Source organism: Triticum aestivum, chromosome 3A (genome assembly GCF_018294505.1).
Source record: "Triticum aestivum cultivar Chinese Spring chromosome 3A, IWGSC CS RefSeq v2.1, whole genome shotgun sequence".
Taxonomy (NCBI): domain Eukaryota; kingdom Viridiplantae; phylum Streptophyta; class Magnoliopsida; order Poales; family Poaceae; genus Triticum; species Triticum aestivum.
Window position 1 is genome coordinate 426158952 of NC_057800.1, and position 27064 is coordinate 426186015.

At 44.5% G+C, this 27064-nt stretch overlaps 1 protein-coding gene across 1 annotated transcript; it reads right to left on the reverse strand.

Moving 5' to 3' along the window:
• Positions 1-4523: 4523 nt before the first annotated feature.
• On the reverse strand, positions 4524-10624 carry LOC123061493 (CTP synthase). The gene is made up of 21 exons (XM_044484616.1): positions 10259-10624; positions 8966-9045; positions 8793-8879; positions 8104-8154; positions 7893-8010; positions 7746-7802; positions 7582-7646; positions 7310-7393; positions 7171-7221; positions 7016-7078; positions 6884-6930; positions 6728-6797; positions 6578-6640; positions 6393-6482; positions 6278-6316; positions 5935-6162; positions 5720-5805; positions 5587-5635; positions 5406-5486; positions 5228-5321; positions 4524-5119 (listed from the first exon to the last, which is right to left on the reverse strand). The coding sequence occupies exons 1-21, from the start codon at positions 10374-10376 to the stop codon at positions 4917-4919; spliced, it is 1824 nt and encodes a 607-aa protein (XP_044340551.1). The 5' UTR covers positions 10377-10624; the 3' UTR covers positions 4524-4916.
• Between the last annotated feature and the right edge of the window lie 16440 nt (positions 10625-27064).

A 27064-nucleotide genomic window follows, 5' to 3' on the forward strand; every position in this document is an offset into this window, starting at 1 on the left:
TTCGAAAAACGTGATCATCAATAACACTTGAGCTAGTCGTGGAGGGGAGACTAGGAGTCTTTATTTTATCCATTTATCATTTCACATGTGCATATGAGGTTTCCTCTAAATCGCATATTCCAGGATCATAGCAGTTATAGCATGAAATGTAAACACTTAACTATGACTATGGAAATATAATAATACAATAATATTGCCTCTAGCTAGGGCATATTTCGAACAAGGACACCATCCTGAAGCAGCACTGCCAACCTCTAGCATCTTGGCCAGAAGGAATGAAATAGGTTGGCTTTCGACCAAAAAATGTAATGACTCGTCAGAATAAGCCAACCATATTCCATGAAGGGTGTCGAAGCTCCTCCAAATCCACTATCGTTTAAGCTCTTGAACCCCATCTGCTGCATTCAGAGTCCTTTGTAACCAGCCCTACCTTCTCATCATCGCAATGGGATTAGCAACTGCTAGCAGTCTGGAGGCCCTCCACCAGAACAAGGCACATCTAGCTCACTGGAATGATAGATCCAACAAGAGCATGCATCAGTAGCCCGAGCCATGTACAAATCTCATTCCAAGTTCCCTTCTGTCTCCATGATGACAAGAAGAAAGGAAAGAAATTCCCTTCTGTCACCATGTACATCAAACCTAAATTTGCTCCGTACAAGATCTACCCCCACTCTTTCCCTTACCATCTCCGACGGCAACGTCGTTAGAGAGGAGAGGGGCCGGAGTCAGGCCTTGGCTTGTGGCGACTCTCAATGAGAAAGGAGGTGGGACGAGAGGGGGAAAGGAGAAAGGCCTTGGGTAGTTTTGTTCCCTTACTGTTGATTTTCTTATTGTTGTTCGTGTTGCGCTACTCCTTACTTGGGTTGGAAATATGCCAAAGACGCAATAATATTGTATCATTATATTTTTTTCATGTTCATAATTAAGAGTTTATATTCTATGCTATAACTGCTATGATCCTGGAATGTGCGATTCAGTGAAAAACTCATATGCACGTGTGGAATAATAAATAGTAAAATATGATTCCTAGTCTCGCCTCTAAGACTAGCTCAAGTGTTGTTGGTGATCATGTTTTCTGGATCTTAGGATATTGAGTATATAGCAAAAAAAAAACTACCACATTACGGGCTATGTCTACAAAAAACTACCACTTTTTTAATCTTTCAAAAAACTACCACAAATTTGGTTTGCTGTTCCAAAAAAACCCAAGTGACTGAACCATTAAGTTTTAAGCGAAATTTTGACAGCTTGGGTCCACTCGTCAGGTTGATCGTTATCTTTGACCGTTAGGTTGACCATTAACAGGTTAAGACAGGTGGGCCCCACATATTTTTGAAGTGCATTCAGGTCCCTATAGAAAAAATAAAAGCAATCAGGTCCCTGTAAAGCAATCGGGTCCCTGCAAAAAAGTATAAAAAGCAATCGGGTCCCCGCCGGCGAGCTCATCGCCGGAGCCGAGGAAGGGACCCTATGCACATTGTCCGGCCTTGCTTTGGACGCGGAGCTCGAGGGCATTCCGGCCGCTGCACACGGCGGAGCCGCTACTCTGCTGCTGCACGCGGTGACTCCTGCTCCCCCCGCTCTTCCGTTGTTCATGGCTGACCATGGTGGGGCAGCAGCAGTAGGTGACAATGGTGCGGCGGGGAATGGTAGAGTGAAGGGAGGCGGTGGTGGGTCAGCCACACCCTGCGATGACGCGTTCGCGTCGCCGGCGCTGGTGGAGGCAGCTGTGGCTTCGGCGGTGCCGTCACCGATGCAATGGCATCGTCAGAAGCAGGTGGTACACGGGGGTAATGCTAATGTCAACAACGGCGACGGGTCGTCTTCGTCTAGCTCGGCGTCACAGAGCTTCACGCAATGGCGGCAGCCGGTGCACCACCGGCCGCACGCAGCCTCATCTGCGTCAGCGGCGGGAGGTGGCGGCCACGCGGTGGCTCGCGGCGCGGAGGAGAAGTTCCCCGAAGGGAAGGTGGTGTCAGGCATGGCTGCTTCGGTCTTGGTTCTGCTCAGCCGTGGCGGCGCCGGCTGCCTCGGGAGAGAAAGAAGAAGGTAAGGAGAGAAAGAGGAGAAGAGAGGAGATGAGAGGAAGAAGAGATGGCTTACATGTGGGCCTCACTTGTAAGATAACGGTCAAACAAACAGACAACAAATGGTTTGCTTAGGAGTGGGGCCGACCTGTCATAATTTGAATTAATTCTAAATCACATGATAATTTGGGTTTTTTGAAACAACAAATCAAATTTGTGGTAGTTTTTTGAAAGATTAAAAAAAGTGGTAGTTTTTTGTAGACATAGCCTGTAATGTGGTAGTTTTTTGCTGTATACTCTAGGATATCTTAAGTGTAATGATGGTCCTAAAACAACTTTGAGAATATGATGTTAGAAGAATGATCATATTGAATCGACCCAAACTTGTTTGTTATACTTTGAGATAATATCATCAGAAGTCAAATGTTATAACACGGAGAGTTAACGTTGATTTAGTTTCTTAGACCATGAGAGTATCTTAGTCACTTCTTACCGTATGATGGACTTTGTGGTTGCTCAAACATCACCTATAACACGGCGATCATAACGACAACTTACAGGTTCATTGAAAAGTTTGGCAAGGGACTAGATAACTCGAGAGTGGGATTTGCTCCTCCGGCGATGGAGAGATATTCTTAAGGCCCTCTTGGCATGACAGCATCCGTCATCGTCTGGCCAGACACATGTGATTATGTCATGGGCATCTGTCATCATACCTAAGAGTATAGATGGTCGATGTATACTTATCACCCTAAGAATATGTAAAATGGTTGATGGAGTGTTGACATCATCCTTAGGACTAAGCCGGTGCAAGTTACTTTTTCGGCATGCAAGCTCTGCCGAAAAACAAGAGGGCATATGTTGACATCAAACTTTGGCATGGCAAAACCGTAGTTAAGATGGCTTCAAATGAAAATGTTTTCAACATGAAAATGTTCCATATCGTCGAAGCAAACAACTTTTATGTTTAGGTCATTGCCATCCGACCTCATCTCAGGGGCCGAAACTGAGTTCGAAGTATTGAGATTTAGGGTTCTGGAGTACTGTTCGATCAATTACCCCTTCAAGATGACCTCAGATGAAAGAGTTCTCTACATAAAATGTCTTCATCTCATCAAGCCGATTGATTCTGATATATAAATCATTTCGATCCGAGGTCGTATGTGACCTATGGAGGCAAAACAAGATCAAGCTGGAAAATCCCGTTGAGCAATCCGAGGTCATGTGCAATCCAAGATCATAAAATTTTAGGTCCCAAAATCCGAGGGAGGTGACATGGAACTCTAAATCCAACTACGTCAGTTAAACCCGACCGGAAGTTGAAGATGGACCCGTAAAGACATCTAGATGGCCTCAGATGAAAAGGTGTTCAACATGGAAGTTGTTTGTATCGTCGAAACGGTTGAATTTTCTTTTGGGAACGTCTTCATCCGACATAGTATATGGCCTGTAAAAACCAAAAACAGAATTGTTGTCTCAGGCATACCTAAATCCGAGTTCGGTTAAGTTAGGAAGTTGAGAAATTTGAAGTCCTTTTGTACGGGAAGTTCAACCGCCTCTTATATATGTTGAAGGTGATGGCCGATTGAGCAACACACAATCGAACAAATCAATCTACGACTTTTTCATATTCTCCTACTTTTTATCCCTCTCCCTTGTATCTTGCTTCTTGTTTTTCGTCGTTCTTCAAAATTGAAGAGCAGAGATCCACGAGGCCCTAAGGACGGTCAGATCAACCTAAGGCAGATCATAGTCATCGTACGTCCAAACGAGTTTCTTCTGGGCGAGCGGAGCTTCAGGTCTACAAAAGCGGCCGCTGAATTGCTTGCGCACTGCACTTTCGGATGGGTCTTGTTCGACGTGAGCCGTGGTGCACCATCCCTGATGTCAAGAGTACACAGTTAAGTGTTCGTGTGCGAACACCTAGGTCAAACATTCCCTAAGAAACCAACTCGCTCTGTTAGTACCCCAACCAAACACACAAATCACCCCAAAAATCTGGAACCATTTGCACCTCATGACCTGAGTTAAACACTCAATCCTGACAGACGAACGGTACGAAACACTACTATCTCAAATCCAACTGGACATAACCACAACCAAACACTCCTAATCCCTACAGACTAGTGATCTTAACGCTTTTATATTTCTTTACAGAGGGAGTACAAAACATCACTGCTAAACTTCTCGACACATGATACATCACTCCCAGAATCTACTAGTACTTCCTTCATTCCAAACCAATCCAAGAATCCAAATAATTTAACCATCTGAAGTCAAACTTCTCGATATTTGGTGAAATATAGATTGAAAAAAATTGTTGATATCGACGTCAAATCTATACGGCACAAAAATATATCATATGATTAACAAAAATATATCATATGATTAACGCAATGAAACTAATTTATTATTTTATATGTTACTAATAAATTTTTCTTATAGGCTTCAAATCATGCAAGGCACTATAACAAAGCAGTCAAAGCAGTCAGATACATCATATCAAGTTATTTGTGCAAAAAGCACAAAACTGCGTCCAAATACAAAGTGCTGAACACCCAAATTCGCTTACATCTCAACACCAGCTCTCGAAACAAATACAACGTCCAGCCTTTCCTTTTTCAGATATACAGCACAGAAACTCTTCTTACCCACTTCTGTTGTCTTGTTACAGAAATTAGTAGAGAAGAAGCAAACCACTCGCACGCAGATCCAGCTCGGTTCTTTCATTAAAAACCACCGAACGAGCACAATCCCCTGCAGACAGTCCGCATCGAGTACAGAACTTTTTCTTCCTCGAGCGACCATGGTAGCTTAGCCAACCACGACAAAACTGATGCAACAACTGCAAAAAATGTAAAAAGGGTGAGAGCATCCTTGAGCTAGCTACGCATGGACACCATTCCCATTGGGATGGTATGTTCCATTCGCTAGACCATTGGCAAGCTTCTTCGCATGCCCGTTTGCATTTTGGTGTGCAGCCAGCGTGTATGGACCATTGCTGAACTGATGTTTGGCAGGAAGCACATGGCCATTCGAGCAGCTTTGTAGCACCTTGTCCAATTGCCCAGATGAGGCGGCGATTAGCCCTAAAATACAAACGAGGATTAACATATGGTTTTTAAACACCTGTTTCCATTTCGTAGCATGATGAAGTAAGTGTTTCTCAACAGGTGAACAGACAGCAAACAGCTTACCAACAAATAGTGGAGAAGGTTTCGCAGGTCTTGACTTGAATTCAGGATGAAACTGTGCGCCAACGAAATACTGGTGATTGGGTATCTCGATTATCTAGAAAAATAGCAACTTGATCAAGGCGTGAATTTTTCTGAATTGAAAGATTTCCAAGCGAGCAAGTCGTGGTTTTAGTCAAACCTCCATTCTCCTGTCACTCTCATCTTTGCCAACAAACTTAAGTCCAGCATTTTCAAACTCTGGCACCATATCAGGATTCACCTGTGAAGATGAACATGTTACAGACCCCCGTGAACAGGCAAGAACTTAATGTACTCATATCCTCATCGCAGCTATGAACGCAAAATTATTAAAGCCAGACCTCATATCTGTGCCGGTGCCTCTCATCAACATAATCCACATTGCCATACCTAAAAAAAGTGAGAAAGCCCATGATTATGTAAGGAGAATGCTGATAAAATGACACCTAGGCTTAAGGAAATGATTATACTCACAATTTAGCTGACTTGCAACCAGCAACCTTGAAGAATGTCCTCCTCGATCCTAGGCGCATTGTGCCACCCATATGTGTTTTGGAACCCTAAAACAAAAATGAATAGAAATCTAACTCCGAGGTATGCATGGGACTGACAAAAAGTTGCTTTGTTACCATTAATTTTTATGGCAACCAGCGCGATCATTAATAACACAAGTTATGAATTTCACAAACCTCAGGCATAAAAATAACACATGGGGCCTTGGCATTGCGATCAAATTCAGTACTGTTTGCATCAGAGAGATTCATGACATTCCTAGCAAACTCTACAACAGCCATCTGCATTCCAAGACATATACCAAGATATGGTACATTATTTTCACGGGCATACTTAGCAGCCAGAATTTTTCCTTGAACACCTCTATCTCCAAAGCCACCAGGTACTAAAATGCCATCAGCACTCTGAAATGAAAGACCATTAGATAATCATGATGGAAATTAAAATTTTACACAAATCATACACGTGGCACCATTCAACTTCGAGTGTAAAACATTTTCGGTGGTGAAAAGTCCTCACCTTCAATAAATTCCAAGCTGCTTTGTAAGCATCAGGTGCCTAAGAAAAAAAAAGGTCGTGTAAGAAAAGAAAACAGCCCAGATCGAGCAGACAGAACAATAGGAGACTGCCAAACCTCAATTTTGGTAGAGTCCTCAAGATCTGTAGAAGCAACCCAATCAACAACAAGCTTTCTGTGGCAATAAACTGAAGCATGCAAGAGAGCCTGCAATTGTGCAATTGCATCGGATTCAACTGTTAGACACTAGCAATCATTTAGAAGGCATAAAAGACTAGTATAGCTGTGCAAATCAAACTCACTTTCAACACAGAGAGATAGGAATCAGATAGACCAGTGTACTTCCCAACCATAGCAATGCGTACCTGAAATGAAGCCATTAGTCACTTGGAACTAATAAGAATAAAAAGAGTTGAGGGCAACAGCCAACAATCAAAGTGGGAAAAACTAACAGTATCCTGAAGGGTGTCAAACATAGTAGCTCTTGCAACCCATTCATCCAACTTTGGCTCACGAGGAAAGCTGCAAATGTGTACACATAAATATTTATTGCACCGACACACTACAGCTTGAACAAAAACGCACTGACTAGATATGTATAGGCAAACCTTTCAAGGTTCAGAACTTTAAGAATAGCTTCATGCGCCTTTTGGTCCTATGGGACAAAATACGATTCAGCACTACACAGAAATGTTGAGGAACCAAAAATGAATTACTACAGAGGATGAGATGTGCTATACCCGTAGCAACAAAGGAATACGCCAAATATTGGAAACATCATACAGAGTGACAATGTTTGTTGCCTACAGAACAAATTTGTTCATGAGCTATCAGGGGAAATTAGCTACCAAGAATATGAAGCAATCACTAACAATAACATTTACAGTTCAATTACCGGCACATGGCAGAACTGGGAGAGTTTCTCTTTGACATTTTCTTCCAGTTCCTGTCAAATACAAGTGCGAAAAATGAGATTAAGAATACAAACAAATATAAGTAACATACAACATCAAAGTAAATAAGGGCTAACTAACCTTTGTACTGCGACAAGCTAAAATATTTGGGGTGAGGCCAAGTCCCCTTAAACCACGCACACTGTGTTGAGTCGGCTTGGTTTTCTATAAAAGTAAATAAAAAAATGACAAATATTAGGCAGTGACATTAAAATGATTTTTTTCACATATTAAGATGTACTACCTCTGTAAACTTTTATAAGACGTTTTAGGTCATTTAGTGATTTAAAACGTCTTATAAAGGTTTACAGAGGGAGTAGATCATAAAACAATAAACCAGGGAATTTGGCTACCTGTTCACCAACAACATTCAGAACTGGAACGAGACTGACATGCACCAAACAGAAGTTGCCAGGTCCTGGCAACCAAAATAATATCCAAAAGAAGATAAGTTTCCCCTAGCCCAGGAAAGACAGTACAGTTTTTTATGTATTAATATAAATTGTAAGTTCCTCACCAACACGATACGAGAATTGACCCAAAGCTTCAATAAATGGCATAGATTCAATATCACCTGTAGCAGTAGTGACAACATAATCAAGCTACAGACATCAGCTAATCAACATAAATAAACAAATAAAATAACTAATTATCTCATGCCCACCAATTGTTCCACCCAGTTCGATCACACAGACATCAGCTGGTCCGTCCATGCCATCCACCGGTATCATAGCAACACGCTCGATCCAGTCTTGTATGGCATTTGTAATGTGTGGCACAACCTTGATGATTGATTGGTTTAATGATAAGCACTTGAAGAAACATACATACAGTAGTTACCAGGAAAAAAATGCTGTGCATAATGTGGTCCTCACCTGCACAGTCTTTCCCAAGTATTCCCCTTTCCTCTCCTTGTCAATAACAGACTGTCATGAACCAAAAAAAAGCAAATAAAAAATTTCAGAACAGCTTGGCACGAGAAGCTTTAGCTTCAGATGTTGTAATAAATTACTCTGTTATCCCTGGCTTTCTGACTGAGATTATTCAACCGGAGAAGCTTTTGCTTAATGAATAAAAGCCAAAAGGCGAAAGCTCTCCAAAAAAAAACTGTATTCACGATGACACATATTATACATGTTAGTACCCGTATATATCCTTGTTGTTAAATAGCACTCCCTCCATTCACAAATATAAGATGTTTTGGATATTTCAATATGGACTACATACGGACTGAAATAAGTGAAGAAACACACTAAACCGTGTCTGTATACATCCAATTCAGAAAAAAGTTACTAGAACATCTTATATTTGTGAACCGAGGGAGTACTATAAATTCTCTTCATTCTTATGTACTCTACACTCTAGTGACATAACACAACAAATACATCCTTTTCCTTCCTATGGTACAAGTATATCAACGTCAACATCAACTGAAACGTTTCACAATTGTTGAATGTTTGGATGCCCAAGAAATGAGGGTGGGGCTTTAAATACGCACTGTTCCTGATTGCAGACCCGAAAGCCATATAGATAAAGTTTTAGAATGAGAAAATAATTAGCTTACCTGGTAGATCTTTCCAGTAGTTATATTATTGTCCCGGGTGAGTTTAATATCAAGAAACCTCTCATAATTCCCAAGATCCAAGTCCACCTGCAAGATGCACAAGACAATACTTGATGAGGTGAACAAACATTCCCTAGCCATTGTCCCACTTGGACTTGGTCCTATGACAGTACCTCACCACCATCATCTAACACAAACACTTCACCGTGTTCGAACGGGGACATAGTCCCGGCATCAGTGTTGAGGTAAGGATCTGCATATATTGAGATAAAGCAAATATAAAATGTCAAGCTCATGAGGCCAAAAGCAAGCGACTAGGAGCAATCGAGCAAGTATTAGCTGGCCTGCCGCCACCAGTTCTACAAGGCAACAGGAACAATCAAGCCCCAAGTGCCGCAATGGTACAGGAAGCCACAAGGCTACAAGATTACAACAGCAAAAACAAAGCAGTGTTTAGGTGATACTGGATAAGAATAACTAGGAGCAAACAAAACATGTAGTATGACAATGAATCAAGTCAAAGATTCCAACACACTAAGCTGGCATCTAATGGTTCGTGACACGGCCATATCAAAATCAGCATATTCTAAACAACATCAGTGAGGCCTGAAGAGCACGAGGCATCTCAAAGACAAATACGAGGGGAGGGGAAACCCAGTCTTTTTCATACCACCTGTTCCAACTTCCTACCACGGACACAAAAGGATGAAAGCATATCAGCTCAAATCTGAGAGTTTGTTCAGATACTTGGGAACTCGCCCAAGTAACTTGCACAGATCATTGTCCGAAAATATTGGCCACAGATTGCATGGGTAAGTGCTAGACAATAAAGGAAAAATCAGAAGCTTTCTTTCATGGACCACCATTGTTCAGTTGAGACCTCAAACATTTATTCCTCGCCCCAAATCAGCACCGCGTAAAAGATCTTAGTAGCCCCCCGAAAATGGTCTGCTACTAAAGTAGAAACCGGGGCCGAGTTTCCCTTTGCTGGTCTAAAAGCTCTCTCCCACTAGGCCACCAGAAGCAATCTCTTCAAATGGAAGATATAATAAAATCTGTCTCACACGCGCGCAGAAGCCAAAGATTGGCAAGGTAATCAACATCACATATCCACTCCTACACCACGACCCCTAAAACCCCGGGCGGAATGTTCGAACGAGGGGCTTTCCACCAGACCCAGCCAAGAATCCCGGGGCGGGGCCTCCCTGCACCTACTCCCACCCGCATCCTTGAGCCGCACGAATCGCTCCAAAAAGGGAAATGGAATCGTAACGAAAGCAAATCAAATCTTTCCCCGGAAATCGGATCGAGGGCGGGCGCGAGAACCACAAAGCCAACTCCCCCCCCCCCCCCCCCCCCCCCCCCCCCCCCGTTAAACCCCAAACAGCGCCTTTTCAGGAGCCTGAAAAGGCGGTTTCTTGAACACGAGGAAGGAAAACATCGCACGGCCGGCGGCGGGCACGTACCGATCTTGATGGACGTAATGCGGAGACCGCACGCCTTGAGGACGACGCCGATGCTGCTGGCCGTGACGCCCTTGCCGAGGCCGCTCACAACACCACCGGTGACCAGCACGTACTTCATCTCGCCGGGAATCTCTGGTCAATCCGCCGCCGCCGCCGCCGCCGCCTCCTCCTCCTCCCGAATCCTTCTGCACCCCAAGCCCGGCTGGCGCGCGTGCTCTTGGGCTGGGCCGGTTTGGTGTTTATGAGCGCTCGCGCGCGGACAGTGGAGAAGGTTTTAGCAGGCGACTGGGGTAGCGCGCAGCCGTTTGGGAGGGGAGGAGGAAGGAACCGGGGGGAGGCAATGGAGGCGCAGGGGATAGAGAGCCACGAGGGAGAAGGGCTTTGGACTATTTATATTCCGTCATTTTTCTAATTTACTTTCCTCCCCCTCTCGTTTACATGTGATCGCTTTGGAAAGAATAAGAAAGGAGAAATGAAGTGCTAAAAAAAGAAACGTGAAATAGAACTTAAAAAAAGGTAAAATGGTGATTTCTTGCATAGTAATGTGTAGGCATTTTTTTATAGTTTTCATATGGATATAACACGCCCATAACCATGACTCAGGACCCAAATAGGTCCACGACTCCACGTGCATCCTATGTGTGTTGTTGTTTATCTTGCTTCCCACCTCGCTAACGGTGGACTCAATGCTCACATAATCACAACGCGTTCGTATGTTATCAATTATAAGGTGTTTTCCTCTCTCTCTGCATAAGATGAGAAATTTGTTTTCCTATCATGCTTTGCCCATGCGTACATGCATGGTATAGACAGTTTCTTTCGTCACCAATTTGATTTTGCTGAAGTGTTCATTTCCAATCCGAATCGACACCGGTACAAGAAAAAGACGGATCGTACGCTACTGATAAAGGTTGCATCTTAAATAGCATTCTAAAAATGGTTAACGAGTAAACAACATCAGATTCAAATTGTACACATTTTTTAATCAGATTTCATGCATTACATATCAAAATTGAATTTAGGGTTTAAAAGATATGAATATTTTCTAAATGCACCCAAAATAGCATTCTAGAAATGGTTAACAGGTAAAACAACATCATATTCAGATTGTACACCTTTTTCTAATCAAATTCCGTAAATAACATGTCAAAAAGATAGGATTTTAAAAATATGAGTATTTTTAAAAACCATTTGAATGTGCCCAAATAATATATGTAACATTATTTTTAAATGGATTGCGGGTTGATTAACCAAGACATCAAGGGGTACTCTGCAAAAAGTGAAACGTTTTCCTTGATTCGCTTAAAAACAGGTTGATTAACCGATATATTATGGGATTCTCTACAAAAAATGAAACATTTTTCTGGACTCACTTAAGAGAGAGCTACAAGTTGATTTCCATAAACAACAAGGGGTTTTATGCAAAAAAGCGTGACAAATGGGCAAGAAAACACTTTGTTTTTGTGGAAACCCCCTAATATTCCGTTTAATCAATCCGTTGTCCTGTTTTAAATGAGTCCGCAAAAAAGTTTTAGTTATTACAGAAAAAACCCTGATATTTTGGTAAATTTAACCCGCAATCTAGAAAATAACATTATATTTTTTTACGCAGATTCAAAAGCTTTTAAAAAAGTATCTAGCTGCATCACAGATTGAGAGGGGGAGAGACGAGTGGGTAGTCGTGCTGGTTTGGGGGTGGGTGCGAGTAGAGGGAGAAGAAAGCACGAGATGCCCTGCATCATCTTGCCAATTTGGAGGAATGACCACGTTCGACATATCTAATCTATATCTATAGCTAATAATAAAGGAAGGTGTGTTTCTCATATCTTTTAAACCCCGAGTCCAACTTTGATATGTTACATATGGAATTTGATTAGAAAAATGTGTAGAATTTAATATGATGTTGTTTTACATGTTAATCATTTTTTAAATGCTATCTAGGGTGCAATCTTTATCAATAGCGCATGATCCGTCTTTCTTTCGCATGGTGTCTATCTAGATTGGAAATGAACACCTCAGCAAGACAAGAATGGAGACGAAAGAAACCGTCAATAACCATGCCCGCCTCGGCAAAACCTCACAGGAGGGGAAGCAAGCAAATTTCGCATCTTATGTCGAGAGAGAAAAACACCTTAGGATTGAGCACATTCAAACGCGTTGCGATTGTGTGAGCATTGAGGCTACCGTCGGCAAGGGTTGAAAGGAGGATAAGCGGCAACACAAATGGGATGCACGTGGACCTACTTGGGTCTTGAGTCATGGTTATTGGGTTAGGGGCATGTGGTATTTGTTTCCCCCGTTATAACACACAAGCTCTAGTTCGCGCCTAAACCAACTCTATCTCAGCTATTGCCCACATGCATTGAGATGAACTTGATGAAAAGGGAAAATCATCCCATCGATCCCGTTTTGCATAGTGCGTCGGAGTACAACGGGGCAGTAGCCTATCAGCTAGACAACAAGGGAGAGAGTGTCATCTCATCGGCTTCTTCCCGGGGCATCCATATCCCTACGTCACCTTGTCCATCATCTCTCTCTCTCATTCCTCTCCAAATCCAAATTAGGACATCTTTCCCTTGCACCACCACCAGCAAGTGCCCTTGCTCCTTTTCCACCACGGCTCCTCCAAATCGAGTTGCCATTCTCCTTGTGGCTCATTGCCCCTGCTTCTCACAGACGAGAGCCACCCCTCCCACGTCTCTCTCCTCCCCTAGATCCTACTTCACATCCTGTGCCCCAGATCCGACCCCCATACCTTATTCCTACCCCACAGGTTGCACAAGCTCGCAATGGCTCCTACCAACCAAGGATCAAGGTCGCCTTGATCCTAGAGAGCGTCGCCAGCATGGCTACCTCGAGGTCAGTATGCTCTTCATGCTAACGTGCTCAAGCCCTAGCGGAGGCTGACGGCAATGATGCGTGCGATCCTGCCTCCTCTCGTCATCAGATCGACGATAGTTCCAAGGTCAATGACCACCGGGGCGCACCACTTGGCCTCCGGGGACGATTATCACGTGGTCTGCGCTCTCCCCATCCGTCTCCTCTTCTCTAGAGCGTGGGGTGGATGGATTTGTCCAAGGCCGGCCAAATTCAGTCACAACAACCCCCTACCATTTGCGTCAGCCTTCATGGTGCCAGATGAGCATTAGTCTCCACAGGGTGACCGACAACAGTCTCCATGACACCACGCCCTCCTGGGCCAAATGAGCAGCAGCAAGGCTCCACCGGTCTCCACGTCAAGATCGTCGATGACAAGCGATTGATCTATAGCGCCAAGGAGCCGACGGCGAGGTGGACGGTAGCACGAGGCAGGTATTTACTAATATTTTCCTACTCCCCCCCCCCTCTCCGACTTACTCCTCTCTAACAAGTTCTTTCATGTTATTATGTCCCTATCGCCTAGATGTCTGGTTGTTGCATAGAGTTCAGTTAGCAATCACTAATTCACCATATATAACCCTGGGCAATGCATTCACATTCGTGAACGTGAGTGCCGCTGAAAGTGCATGTAGTCCCCATGTGTGATTTTGGTAATTAATGACAATTGTTACAGACTAATGTTTTAGTTAAGATGTATTTGAAGGGAAGTTCCATAGGCAATGCATGAGGCGTATGTGATGAATTGATGAAATCCATCAAGATAAATATATGCATTGAGGTACATGAAATTGACAATTTTCTTGTTATTAAACAACATCACTTTCATATGGATATGCAAATGCAATTTAATAATGATTGTGTAGCTATTAAATACCCGCAAGAATATATTGAAAGAACTTCTACTGATGTTGAAGGTATTATTAAACATTGTGATATGATACAATTTCAACTTAAACAAGTGATGAGTGCTCAACAAGATTTATATGCCATATGGTTAATTTTTTTAGGAAATGTGATGCTTATGTTTTTACTAGAGGAGGTGTTTCTACTCAAGAATATCCTGAAGGACATTCTACGAGAGTAGAACAAGATTCTCAAAATATTGATAACCATGTTGCTCGTTCCTCTAGAAAGAAGGAGAAAAGGAAGTCTAAGGCCCTGTGTGGTTCAGCTTTTATCGACGGATTCCGCTGCCGCGCAGCAGATCTGAACCAAAGGGCGAACCCAGCAGAATCCGATTCCAGAAATCCACTGCCAAAATCTGAACCAAAAACGGAAGCAGCTCAGGATGTGCTTTTCCAAAATCTGATTTCGTTGTGGGCCAAAATCTGAAAATGATGTATCAGCTGATTTGCCAAATGACCTACATCTTTTTCACATCAGATTTTTCACAGTTGTTTTTTCATAGCAATTTTTTCATAGCTGCTTTTAGAAATCCATAGCCGAACCAAACAGGGCCTAAACATGTTACACCTGTTAGTGATAGTTCCAGAGACCCTGAAATTGTTGAGAATGAATGCCAAGAGAATCCTAATTATGTTTATATTTCTAATGCCAATACTAAAGGTGGGGAGGAACAAGAACCAATTCAACTTGATGGTAATAATGATGCTATTGAATCTGATAAGTAAAAATAAGTAAAATAGAACCTGATATTGTGCAAGATGTTCCTATTCTAGCTAAAAACATAGTAAAAGAGATAAGGTAGATACAAAACATGATAATAAAGAGAACCATGAGTCCAAAAACCTATGCATTTTCCTAATTTAGAAACATTACAACCGAGCACTTTCCCAGCCCTCTCAGGCCATTAGCATTCGTAGTTGTCCGATCATAACTCGAGGCGTTTTTTTGGCCGTCCGATTGTCCGATAGTCCCACATTCGCTCCCTTCGATCGCTACCAACGAGCGCTCACCTTTGTTGGGCCGCTGCTCTGGTGACATTTTTGGGCCTCTGGTATTAAACTGGGCCTAATGATAAGTAGCAGTCACCTGAGTCTGTTTCACCGTAGAGAGCCCATTACCCGGTTGCTCTGCAAGACCAGAACGACTCGCCGGTCGATGTTGTCGCCTGGGCGAAGAGGGCGATGTGTGGTCGCACAACGCCACAACCTGAGCAAGGTCGTGCAGCTCGGGCCTCCTGGACCGCACGACGATCCAGAAAAAGGCAAAGTGACCGTGCAACTATTTGGTGAATTAGACATGGGGATGAAATTCAGTCGCGGGATTGAAGGAAGCAATCAATCATCAGTTTCTGGAAGCATTCATCATGGTTGAATTCCGCCACTCGTCGGTGGCCATTAATAGAGGTGTGTGTTTCCGTTTTTCCAATCTACATACAAGCTCCTATATATACTTCGTCACCGGAACCCTTCTTCCTCCAGCAGCAGAAGCTAAGCACGCATAGTTGTCAGCCGCGTTGCCCACCGCTGGCGTCTTCCTCCTGCTGGCGTCCTCCTGACCCAGCCGACTGTCACTCTCCTTCGCCTGCTCGATACCGATGACAGCCGGGGCAGCAAGATCTGTGCGGCGGCGATGATTAGGGAAGTAGAAGGGGCAAGAACTGGACCACCATCCTCACCCAGTGTCTGCGGCCAAGCACCACAGAAACCGTCGGTCAGGAACAACAAGATGCCACGGTTCTGTCTGCTACCTTTTCTTCACTGTGGTCTCTACTCCGTTGCCCAACACCTTGGTCACAACCCTTCCGCACACCCTTTAATTTTGTAGCTTAATTATTTCATTTAAGTTTGAGGTTGTGGCGTTGACGGCGAGGAATAAGTGGACATGTTCTCTAACCTTCTCATGTAATATCTAGCAATTACCACTTCAAAGTTTGCCGTGTAGACTACCTTTTCCATCACGATGCATTTTGTGAGTACTCTCTCAAATTACAGTTCCGTGGGTGCAGCTTTGGCCATACACTCCAGCCACCAGAGGTCTCCATGATTGATGCTCCCTGATATATCGCTACCTGCATGCCATGGTGTAGAGTATGCAATGTTTCGGAATCAACATATGAAATTGGTTGAACTTTTGATTTGATTGGACTATCCATGCATATATAGGACTATAGTTAAGTAATTGGTCTCCAACTATTCCATGTTCCAGTTGACCTAATACTAATTTTTTGTGTTGTTTGTAGTGCTGAATTGTGATTCGAGATTATAAGAATACAACTGATGGAAGATTATGTGTCTTTTGTAATTTCTCACCACTATGAGGCTCCCTTGGGTTAGAGATAATATTAAAGAATAACATTGCTCAATAATGTGAGGTAAGTCAAAGAAAAAGTATTTTTCATGTATGTTCTGGAAAGTGCAACGTCATTTCTTTAGCATCATGACTACATGAAAAATACTTTTAGAGCTCGTCTTCAGGTTCACTACATGTGCCAGATCTCCACTTAGAAATACAGTTGGTGTGTTTTTGGTTTGGAAAAGGGATGCTATCTTTCTCTATGCTTTTACACTTGAAACGTCCAGTGGCACGGTGACCATAACGGCCAGTGGCGCAACGGCCGAAATGACGAACGGCCTGCATCCTGCGACGGAAACGTCGGAGGCCACCAACGCCATGGTAGCGACGACCGTCCTCGCGGATCAAGCGGAGAAAGAAGGAAACGAGGCTCGGCATCTCACCGGCGGTGAGTGCTCTTTCCCTCCTTTTCTTTTCTCTTTCGCTCTTCGCTGGTTGTTCTATGTGCTGATAACGTGTTTGAGATCGAAAGTAAAAATCTCTGTCTCGATTGATGCTTACATGCGCTACTTATACCATCTGGAGAGACACGATCGAAGGGAGGCGTCGGTTCCAGAGGGCATGAGCGAGAAGGCGTCTGTGCGGGACAAAACGCACGACGGTTTGGGCAAGGGGAGATTTTCCCTACTTACAAATTCTAATTAATTCTAACAAATTGTTCACATTATATTAAATGGATGCGATCAGATTCCATATTTGTGCTAGAGATGGATTTCTGGGCATGAACGAATGCTTATCTTCCTGGAAGAAAAAATTGCACCTGTCAGAAATATCAAGTTTCTTCCTGCTCTTCATGAGGTAGATCATTCCCACATTTTGAAAACCTAAATGTAGTACCACTAGCTGGATGTATGATGCTCTTGCACAAATTGGTTTGAATATTTTTCTGGGTCCGCTCATCGATATAGAAGACTGTGATATTTAAATTTCATGTTTTATAATAATTTATGTACAAAATTTAATATCAACTTATTGTCAAAATAGACGGGTGCGGCAACGCGCGCCATCATTGATCTAGTGAACTTTCTAAAACTAGGGATGAAGAACACTTTGCTAAATTTGTTGATTTTCTTAGATCTCTCTACTTGCAAACTCCTTTGCCTAATGATATTGAAGTTCCTCCTTATTACAAGTATATGAAAGTTATTGTCACAAATAAAAGAAAGATTACAAATGCTAAAATATCTACTATGCTTGCAAATTATTCTTAAGATTCCTAAAAAACTTGGAGATCTAGGGGTACCAAGTATACCATGCACCATTAATAATACTTATGTTAAGTTTGTTTTATGTGGTTTAGGTGCAGGTGCCTTTTTACTTTTATAAAAGACTTAACTTAGTTAAACTTATACCCACTGATATATCATTGTAATTGGTTGATAAAACGACTATATACCTATATGAATTTGTGAGAATGTGCCTGTTATGGGTTATAATCTTTTGATTTTAACGGACTTTGTTGTACCCGAGAAGCCTGAGGATGACAACCTATCTGTCATCATTGGGAGACCTTTTCTTAGTACTACATGTGCTATTATCGATTGCAACAAAAAGAAGGTTACTTTTCATGTCAATGGGAGCATACAATTTATTTTCCAAAGAAAATAAACAAAAGAAATGTTTCTCAAAAGGCTGCAAAAATTATGACCATCACTATTGGAGATTTTGAATTTCCTGGTATTCCGGTTAAAAGGGAATATCAAACTATTATGATTGAAACCATACCTATCCAAGTTGAGATAGCATAAGTGTTATTTGAAGCTTGTCGGTTTTGTAAATTATTTGTTAATTAGGACTGATCGCCCTAGTTATCAAATATTGTTTAAAAGTGCAAATATATAAACTTCGAAACCTTCTTACTTTCCCTTAGGGGAATAGGTCTAGTGAGTGTGTTCGCTCACTGGTGGAGGTTGCATCGAGCGAACCATTGCACATCCCCCGCTATAGTGGGATTTCCATGCGATCCTGAGTTGACCCAACACAACGTACCGAAAAACACATGATAGGCCTAGTTAAGAGCATCTCCACTTCCCCCAACATGGCCCCCAAGGCCCTTTGTTATTGCCAACGCTAAAAACGGCTCATTCGCGTCTCAGAAGTCCAATTTTCACCGGTTAGGCCCGAATTTGGCGCCGGCGGACCCAGACCGAACCCGGCGCGCTGGGGGGCGCCCAAGGGAGCCCGAGGAAACATTTTTGACGTGAAAGCCCAGTGGACCCGCCGAGTCAGCGACCAGCCGTGTCTCCTCTTCCTCGTCGCCTCGTTTCCCGTGGGGAATCAATGCCAAGGCTGCCGGCGGTCAGCCTTCCATTGATTCCTCACAGGCGGCGCAGTGATGGCGCGGCGACACGGCCCGCCACGCGTACACACATCTGTCGCCCCCTCTCTCGTCGGTGGACGCACTATCCTTCGCCCGTAGTCCCTCTGTCGCCGTCGACGCCCCCATCTCTTCTCTCTCTGTTCCTGTCTACAGCCACCGCGTCTACAACCACCGATGGGAGAGCGATTCCCCGGCGATGGAGCAGCGGCCAAACGGCTTTGGCTGCCGCCACCTGCATGAGTGAGAGGCCTACCTCCTCCACGAGGCCAACTACCCGACGTTGCCTGACATGCGCGTCCTGGGATGGTGGAGGCTCAGCGCCGGAGGCGTCCCCATCCACCCACAGCTCGACGCCAACCGCTTCCACGACGAGATCGCGTGCGTTCGGGCCTCCTTGCCGGAGGAGGTGCGGGGCCACCCAGAGTACGCCACCAGCAACCACGCGCACTGGGCGGCGTACTTCTAACGTCGCCACGAGGAGCAGCTCGCCTCCACCAACAATGGCCCGATGAGGGGGCGCCACAACACCGACGGCCGTCGCCTGTGGTGGGGCATCCCCAGGCGCACGCTCCACTTCATCCTTGAGCACCTAGAGGGCGGCAAAGAGCCGCCGCTCGAGTACCCGGTGGCCCCGGCCCTGGTCCCCTGCCGGAGCGGCGGCCCTTGGTTGTCGAGGCGCATGGCAGGCGGGTCCTCTTCCTCCCCCTCCTCCCACTCCTCTGGTTTGCCGGCGCTCGCCAACGTCAAGGACGAGCCCGTGGAGACATCGCTCGGGCGGCGCACCCGCGGCGGCGCCCTCGTCATCAACGAGGGTGGCCGTGGCTCCTCTACTCCCTCCTCCCGCATCGTCAAGCCAAAGACGGAGCCGGGGCTCGTAGTTGTGAAGAGCGAGAGCAAGGACATGGCCGCTACCGGCGAGTCCGCCCTCAAGTCGGCGCGCGAGGACTACGTCCGGCTGGAGATGGAGCGGCAGCGTCGTTCCCTCGAGGAGATCGCCGCTCGGCGCCGCGATCGCGACGAGGGCGGCGTCATCGTCCTCAAGGACAACAACGACGAGGCACCGCCGCCAACCAAAACCGTCCGCCAAGGCAACTCAGGGCAGGGGTGCGGCAAGGACGGCGGCAGCATGAAGAAGGAGGAGGAGGAGGACGACGGCGACGACTACAGCGCCATGGTAATTTTATGTCTATTCCTAGAGCTAGCATGTCCCCATTAAATGTTATTTATAGCAATGTCCATAGTAGATGAAAAAAATGGTGATTCTTATGTCTAAGGCGGACAAATTTGGCACAAGAATAGACTTGTTGGAAAAAGTTTAACACAAGTCCAAAATTACCATATATATCAAAATGGCCATGCTCTAAATAATCAAAATGCCATGCTGCCTAAATTAAAATTGCTATGGTCTACTTATAAAAATGCCATGGTCTAATTATTAAAATTGCCATGCTCAAGAGAAATAAAAATGTCATGCTACCTAAATGAATATGCCATGGTCTACTTAATAAAAATGCCATTGTCTAATTACTAAAATTTCCATGGCCGCTAAAAAATTACCGTAGTATACTTAATAAAAATTGCCATGAACTAAAGAATAAAAATATCATGCTACGTAAATTGAAACTAGCATGGTATACTTAGTAAAAATGCCAAGTAATAAATACTAAAAAGCTAAAGTGCCTATAATACAATTGCACATGGAAAGGCTAGGAAACAAAATGTTCTCTATGAAATATCATGCTCTAAAGAATAAAAAAATTGAATTTGCATGCTGCTAAGGTAGAAAAATTACATTTTCTGTTAAATGCAAACAGAAAATGACATGATGTTTTTTTGATAGAAAATAAATAAAAATGCCATGACAAAAAAGTTATGTATATTCCATGGCATTTTTATTCAACTTAACATGGCAAATTTTAAAAAATGCCATGTTAAGTTCAATCAAAATGCCATGCAACACACAAGAGAAGTGACATGATATAGTCTTACAAAATTGTCATGGTGTAGTATATTAAAACCAAATTTAGGGAAAATATTTAATTTGTCCTGCTCATTGGAAAAAATGCCATGCAAAGACTTAAGAATGTCACAAAAAACATGGCAATTTAGCCATGCCAACTATGCAAGAACAAATTTTATGTTTATAAGAGCATTCCCATGTCAACGCCAGATTTACGAGGGTACATTGTTTTTTGCCGAAAAGAACTAGAACAAAAATAGATTGTAAAGTTGCCACGTGTAAGTACCGACAAAATGCCATGGTGAGTGCTTAAAACCTGAATTTTCACTACCTATAGTTCGAAATTATGGCATGTTGTAGTCAAAAAAGTCACTAAAAATGCACGAAAAATAGTGTATACTCATACTGAAAATGCCATGTTCAATGAAAAAAAATACAATGGCACTATGTTCGATGAGTTGACATGACTATATTTGAGTTTCCATCGCAAACATATCACTTTTACAGGAAAAAATGCCATGTACCCACGACAAAAATTCTGTAAAAATGCCATTGTACTATATGAAACAAGTATATGATGCCCCGCGTATTGCGGCGGAATATGATATTTCAGTAATATTTGGTTGTACGAAAGATCTCGATTAATAATATATGAAAAACTAAAAATAACTATTATATGTTGTATTGGATTATTATATAGTTGAAAATATTTATTGAATATAGGTAGTACAATCCCATGCATGTTGGGTGCGCCTTGGATGAGGTGACATGTGTGCATGGCTTATGTGTACATGTTGAAATAAATAGAAATTTGTCAAAATCAACTAATAATGAGAAATAATTCTAATGCATGTTGTTGTAGGCCTTTGATAATGTGGCAATGCGTGCATGTTAAGATACTAAAAGTAATGGGGATGAATTATTTAGGTATATATATGACACTACAATTTGCCATGACAATAAAAATGTTTTTGGTGCACACCACCTTGGCTCAAAAAGTCATTTATACTAAAATCCCCTAGAAAACTGCCATATCATCTTAATTAGTACCGCGTCTTAATCATTTAAGTTGGCACACACACATCCCAATGAATTTGACATTATTTTATGAACTATATGAAGTAGAAAATCAGATATATGTGTGGCTAAGAATGCGAAATTCATCTCTAGAATTCAACATGGATGGACTAGGCTCATACCCGCACCATGAGGTCGCTCAAGGTGGGGATGCGGGTGCGCCGATAATTAGCTCGCCTTGAGTTTCCCATCTCCGGAGCTGCTCGCCCTGATGAGGACGAAGACGACCTAATAGACGGTGCATCAGCACAGATTAGCCTACGACACTCTCGTGGAGATGGCGTCATCGGGCGAGGGCCTTCCACAACAACGGAGAAAGCCGCCTCGGCCCCGACATCGGAGGGGGGGGGGCTTGTCACTGTCCGAGTTTGCCAACAGCATCGTGTGTCACGAACTCATGGAGGTCGAGCATGAAAACGATCGCTGGCATCACTGAGATGCGGCGAGGAGGAGCTTCCCTAGCCGGGCGCAAAATCCGGTGGTGTTCGGCAACACAGGCGTTGGGCACGTCCGCATCGCGGTTGCCGGAATCTTCTCTCTCTGCTCTGCTCTGCTCTCACTCTCCGCGGGTCAAACAAGGGGAATGGGGATAGCGAGTACGGGGCACTGGTGTTGAATGGAGTGGGCGCGGTTGCGTTCGCAGCGAGCACGTCTCAGCGAACGTGTTCGACTTTCTCATGTGAAAATCTACAGTGCTTTAGGATTCATGTTTTTTATCCAATGGTTGACAAGGTAGTTCGCGGGGATTTTCTTTTGTTATTTTACCGAGAAAACTATTTCTAAGGGTCCGATCCCTTTCTTGAGAGTCATACATGTACAAAGGGATAAAAATCTTCACCGTCGAAGGGAAGTTGGTCGTTGTACATTCACCTTCGCCTCTACCCCTTTCCCACATCGCCATCCCGATGTCTTGTATTAACTTGATCAAATCAAATAGTACCACAAGCTCAAATTGAATTAAAAAACCCTTGTCCTCCCCTACCCATACCAGAATTAAATCAAATCTTATCAAAACATCAGCTAAACTATACCAGTCTTCCCCTATCCATATGCAAATCAAATCAAATCTTATAAAAACTAGAATATGATTGGTGTAAGATTTATGTCAGACACGATTGATCTTCAACCACTAGAATATGTGACGGTGTCCCGGCCGAGGGGCCTCTCACCATGATGGTTCCCCGCCTGGTGCGTCGGGCCGAGGACCCCTTGTCGGTTCTGTCCCGGGTCATTGTGGGCGGCCCATGGAAGATAACAGGAAGACTCCAGAAGACTTCGCATACCAGACAAGAAGCCGGATTCGTGGAGTATTCTACCTCCTCTTACGTAGCCGACTAGGATCCATGTACCCTAGGACCCCCGATATGTTATATAAACCGAGGGGCTAGGCTCCTAGATAGACACGCTGAAATCTCTCGGTACTTTGTACTCTCGATAAACTCCAACGAAATAACACAAAAGCAAGACGTAGCGTTTTATCTACTCTGGAGAGACCGAACCTGGGTAAATCTGGTGTCATTGTTACCATCGCATCAAGTAGCCTAGCTTAATATACCCTATCGAGGAATCTGCCAGGTTAGCTCTGACAATATGTATACCCCCATTGCAATGCTCGCACAGTTAGCTAGTATCTAAGCACAAAATGCTGATTGAGAAATAATTAATTATTTGTAATCAACTAAGAAATACTATGATGGGCCAAAGACTGACATGTTTCCCTCTAACATTTTTTGTTCTGAAAATACCTCCACTTAGACAACATATGTCATGTAGGACGGAAAACTAAATTTAGCAATCTCGTGAGCCACCATATTGGCTTGACGCTTAATCCTCAGAAGTTTAAAAATATGGAGAAGCTTAGAAATGCTCAATGCTTCCTTCTTAAGATCAACAAGAGGGGATTTGTCAAGATTTTCATTTGAAAGGAAAGAAGCCACAAACGCATAGTCAGTCTTTAAAATAATAGGCGAGTGAAGAGTGATACCCATATAGAGACCGACAATAGATGCCCTAAGGCATCTCCAACGACAACCCGTAAATCCCCCCCCCCCCCCCCCCGCATCTGACCGTGGACCGGGGAGGGGGGAGCGAGTCCGGGGACACGGATGCGAGAGGCTGCCATCCAACTGTAGTTGCATACATCCGGCCTTTCTCATTTTTTAAGTCCGCGTGATCAAATAGCCGCATGCAACAGTTGTTCAAATTTTAAAAAGTTTAAATATTACATCCCAACAATGTTTTCCTCTTTAACCGCCCACTGATGCTCAATCATATCTTTCTTCGGCTGCTCGTGAGTTGGTTGATGCTGAATTTGTTGATGCATTTGAACAAACTCTTCAAACGTGGTCGGATTCTGGTCTGGAAATTGGATAGGATCACCCATGTTCTCAAATTCTAGAGCTACGACAGCATCCTCATCTCATCTTCGACGATCATGTTGTGCATGATCACACAATATGTCATCACCACCTGCATCATCGTCATCTCATCGGAGTACTCCTCCTCGTCTGGCGAGCCGTTAGACGACTCAACATATTGCTCGTATATGTAGTCCAAATCAGAATCCATTGCTAGGAAGAAGAAGGGAAAACTGTTTTTTAGCTCCGACGATTCATCAAACAGTTGCCGGGCATGGTGAGCATAACAGTAGCGGATGGTACCTGACAGGGCGGTCGGAGGAAAGGGGTTGAACAACGACGGAGGAGAAGCGGGGTGGAGCCCTTCTGAAGGGCTGGAGGTGACGGAGACGTAGAGTTCCAACAGGGTGTAGCGTGGCGACCGGGGTAGTGGAGCGACGACGAAGACAAGAGAGAAACAAGGAAGGAGAGAAAATGGGGAGGATGAAGGCTCGGGGTCTGGAAATGGTTTTGGATGATGTCCGGACTCCCGCAAAGCTCTCCCGCGTTGGATGGCTTCGACGGTCCGGATAGCGCGGTCCGGACTAATGCAGACAGTTTGCGGGTCCGCCTTGAAGATGCCCTAAGCACCACTTCATCTACACTGGAGCATCGTCCAATAAACCTACGACGAGATGACTACGTGACGCGAAGAATTCCTCGCAACGACCCTACACTTGATATATATAAGGCGCACGTGTCATACTGTATATTTGCTTTTACAACAAAACTTTGAAGAACATCTTATTCATAATTACAGAATGTCAACTGTCGGAAAATGCTTCTAAAAAGTTTTAAAATTTGTTTCACGCAATAATTGATAATTGTTGGCCGAAGAATAGACCTTGGAGTGCCTTGCATGTAAATCAATAGACGGCCGAGTATTGTATTGACGGCCGAGTATTGTAAATCAATAGACCCTACACTTGATATATATAAGGCGCGACATCGAGCGCATTAATTACTTGTGTTGGATTTCTTTTTGGATACCCAAACTGCGTGGCTCATCGTTGGAAATCTTATCATTCCTAGTCACCAACAGCGCATCTTGACACACGAGCTACAGACACCTCTCCTACCTGGCATCATTATGGACAAGTCGATGGGTAATGTCGTAATGATCAGCATGTTCTCGATAAGAGATGATTTCCCGTTTTTGTAGCTGCGATACCAATGCATATCAACGTGTAACATTTTAACCCGCCATTCCGCATCATCCATGGCGACTTGACTGGGTCAATAGTCAGGTACTATTCAGTATCTTAAGAGCAACTCTAGCAAACCCCTTAAAACATGAAACTGAGTTCGCTTGTTGCCTTGGATATGGGTCAAAAACATTCGCGAAAGAACATAAACCGAAATTATGCCTCTAAATTTTGAAATTAGGACTTCGCGGGAGAAATAGAACGACTTCATATTTCTTGATCATAATACGTACTTCATACACAGACTAAATTTAACTAATAGCTAGGAGGAGAGGCGGCCACCGCAACCCTACAGCCAAAAATTGGCTCACCGGAGCCATCCGGGTGCGGTGGCGACGCTACGACGGAGGACTTTAGTCGTCGTCGGAGTCGGGGATGAGGTCGATGTACATGTTGTCCCGTGCCTTGGCTTTGCGGTGCCATGCTTCTTGGTTGTCGATGAACTCCTTCTCATCCGCGAGCCCCTGCTTGAGGAGGATGTCGTCAAGCTCGGTTGCCCGTCGATGGCGCTCCTCCGCCGCCTCTCCTCCCGCGTACTGCGCGTGACGATGGCACGCTCGAAGATGTCCGTCTCCGCCGGGGGGAGGAAGTCCTCCGGCCAGATGACACAACTGCTCGCCCGCACCGGCTCCGCCTCGAACTCCCGCTTTAGCGCGCGGAGGGCCGGGAGCTCCTCCGGCTCCCTTTTCACCGGCATGAGGAGCGGCGTACCACGGGAACTCGACCCCCCCCGGCGGAGGAGCTGCCAGCGGCGGAGGTCGTACTCCTCCGTCTCGTGACGGCGGCGGCTGTAGGCCGCGGTTGGTGTACTTCTTCGCCGTCCACTATAACACACCGTTGTCGCTCGGGGTCATCGCTATCGTTGGATCCGCGGTCGGAGCTCCACACCCCATGCCACATGGTGGCTTGTGGCGGCGGATTTGACTCACCGGCTGCGAGAAATGGGGGAGGGGATTGGGGAATCGCGACGGCGGAGGGATCGGGTTTCGACCCGTATCGGCGTTGCGAACTCGTAGATATACCACGTGCGGGGGGGGGGGGCGGTTTGCGGGTCACCGTATTAACTTTTACGGGCCGGAGGACTTTACGGGCTTTGTTTTGGGCAAAAAACGGTCGAGTCCATATAATCCCCAGAATTTTATAGTTTTGTGCGTTTTAAGGGGTCTACTAGAGTTGCTCTTACATTCTTAAGAAGTTGGTCCCGTTTCTCTTAAAATGTAAAGTGTCCACCTCAACATCCCATCAGCATTCTCTTAGTGACTTACAAATGGACCGGCCACTACATCAGTCCTGCCACTTAAGCATTCAGTTAAATGGCTAAAGGACCCTCCTTCTCGACCCACAAAAGTGGAAGCGGACCTTCGCTTCCTGGTGTCGGAATCCCTCCTAATAAGCTGGCCGTTCGGTCTTCTGTCCCCTCATCTATCTCTCCCCAACGACACAATCCCCACACGGCGTAAGACACATTAGAATACATCCCCCTCTAGGGTTTGCGACCATAGTGGGGTAGGACTGGCTGCTACGGCTGCGATGGCAGGAACGCAAGATGATTGATCTGGAGGGGATGGGTGAAACTTCATGCAGAAGGGCTCAACATACTTGAGGGCAAGCCAGAGCCGCAATTCAGCTCTGAAGACTTCTTGATCCTCCTCCCTCCGCGCCTTCCTCCAACCATGCCTACGCTTGGCCCGATTTGACATGATCTAGTGC

What these genes read in the sequence shown, in the direction of transcription:
- LOC123061493 (XM_044484616.1), bottom strand. Translation starts at nt 10,376, where the DNA reads ATGAAGTACGTGCTGGTCACCGGTGGTGTTGTGAGCGGCCTCGGCAAG. An exon ending in CCCAGTTCTGCCATGTGCCG is followed by an intron (nt 7,079 to 7,170) that starts GTAATTGAACTG and finishes TTTGTTCTGTAG; the next exon opens with GCAACAAACATTGTCACTCT. An exon ending in CAGCTTGGAATTTATTGAAG is followed by an intron (nt 6,163 to 6,277) that starts GTGAGGACTTTT and finishes CTTTCATTTCAG; the next exon opens with AGTGCTGATGGCATTTTAGT.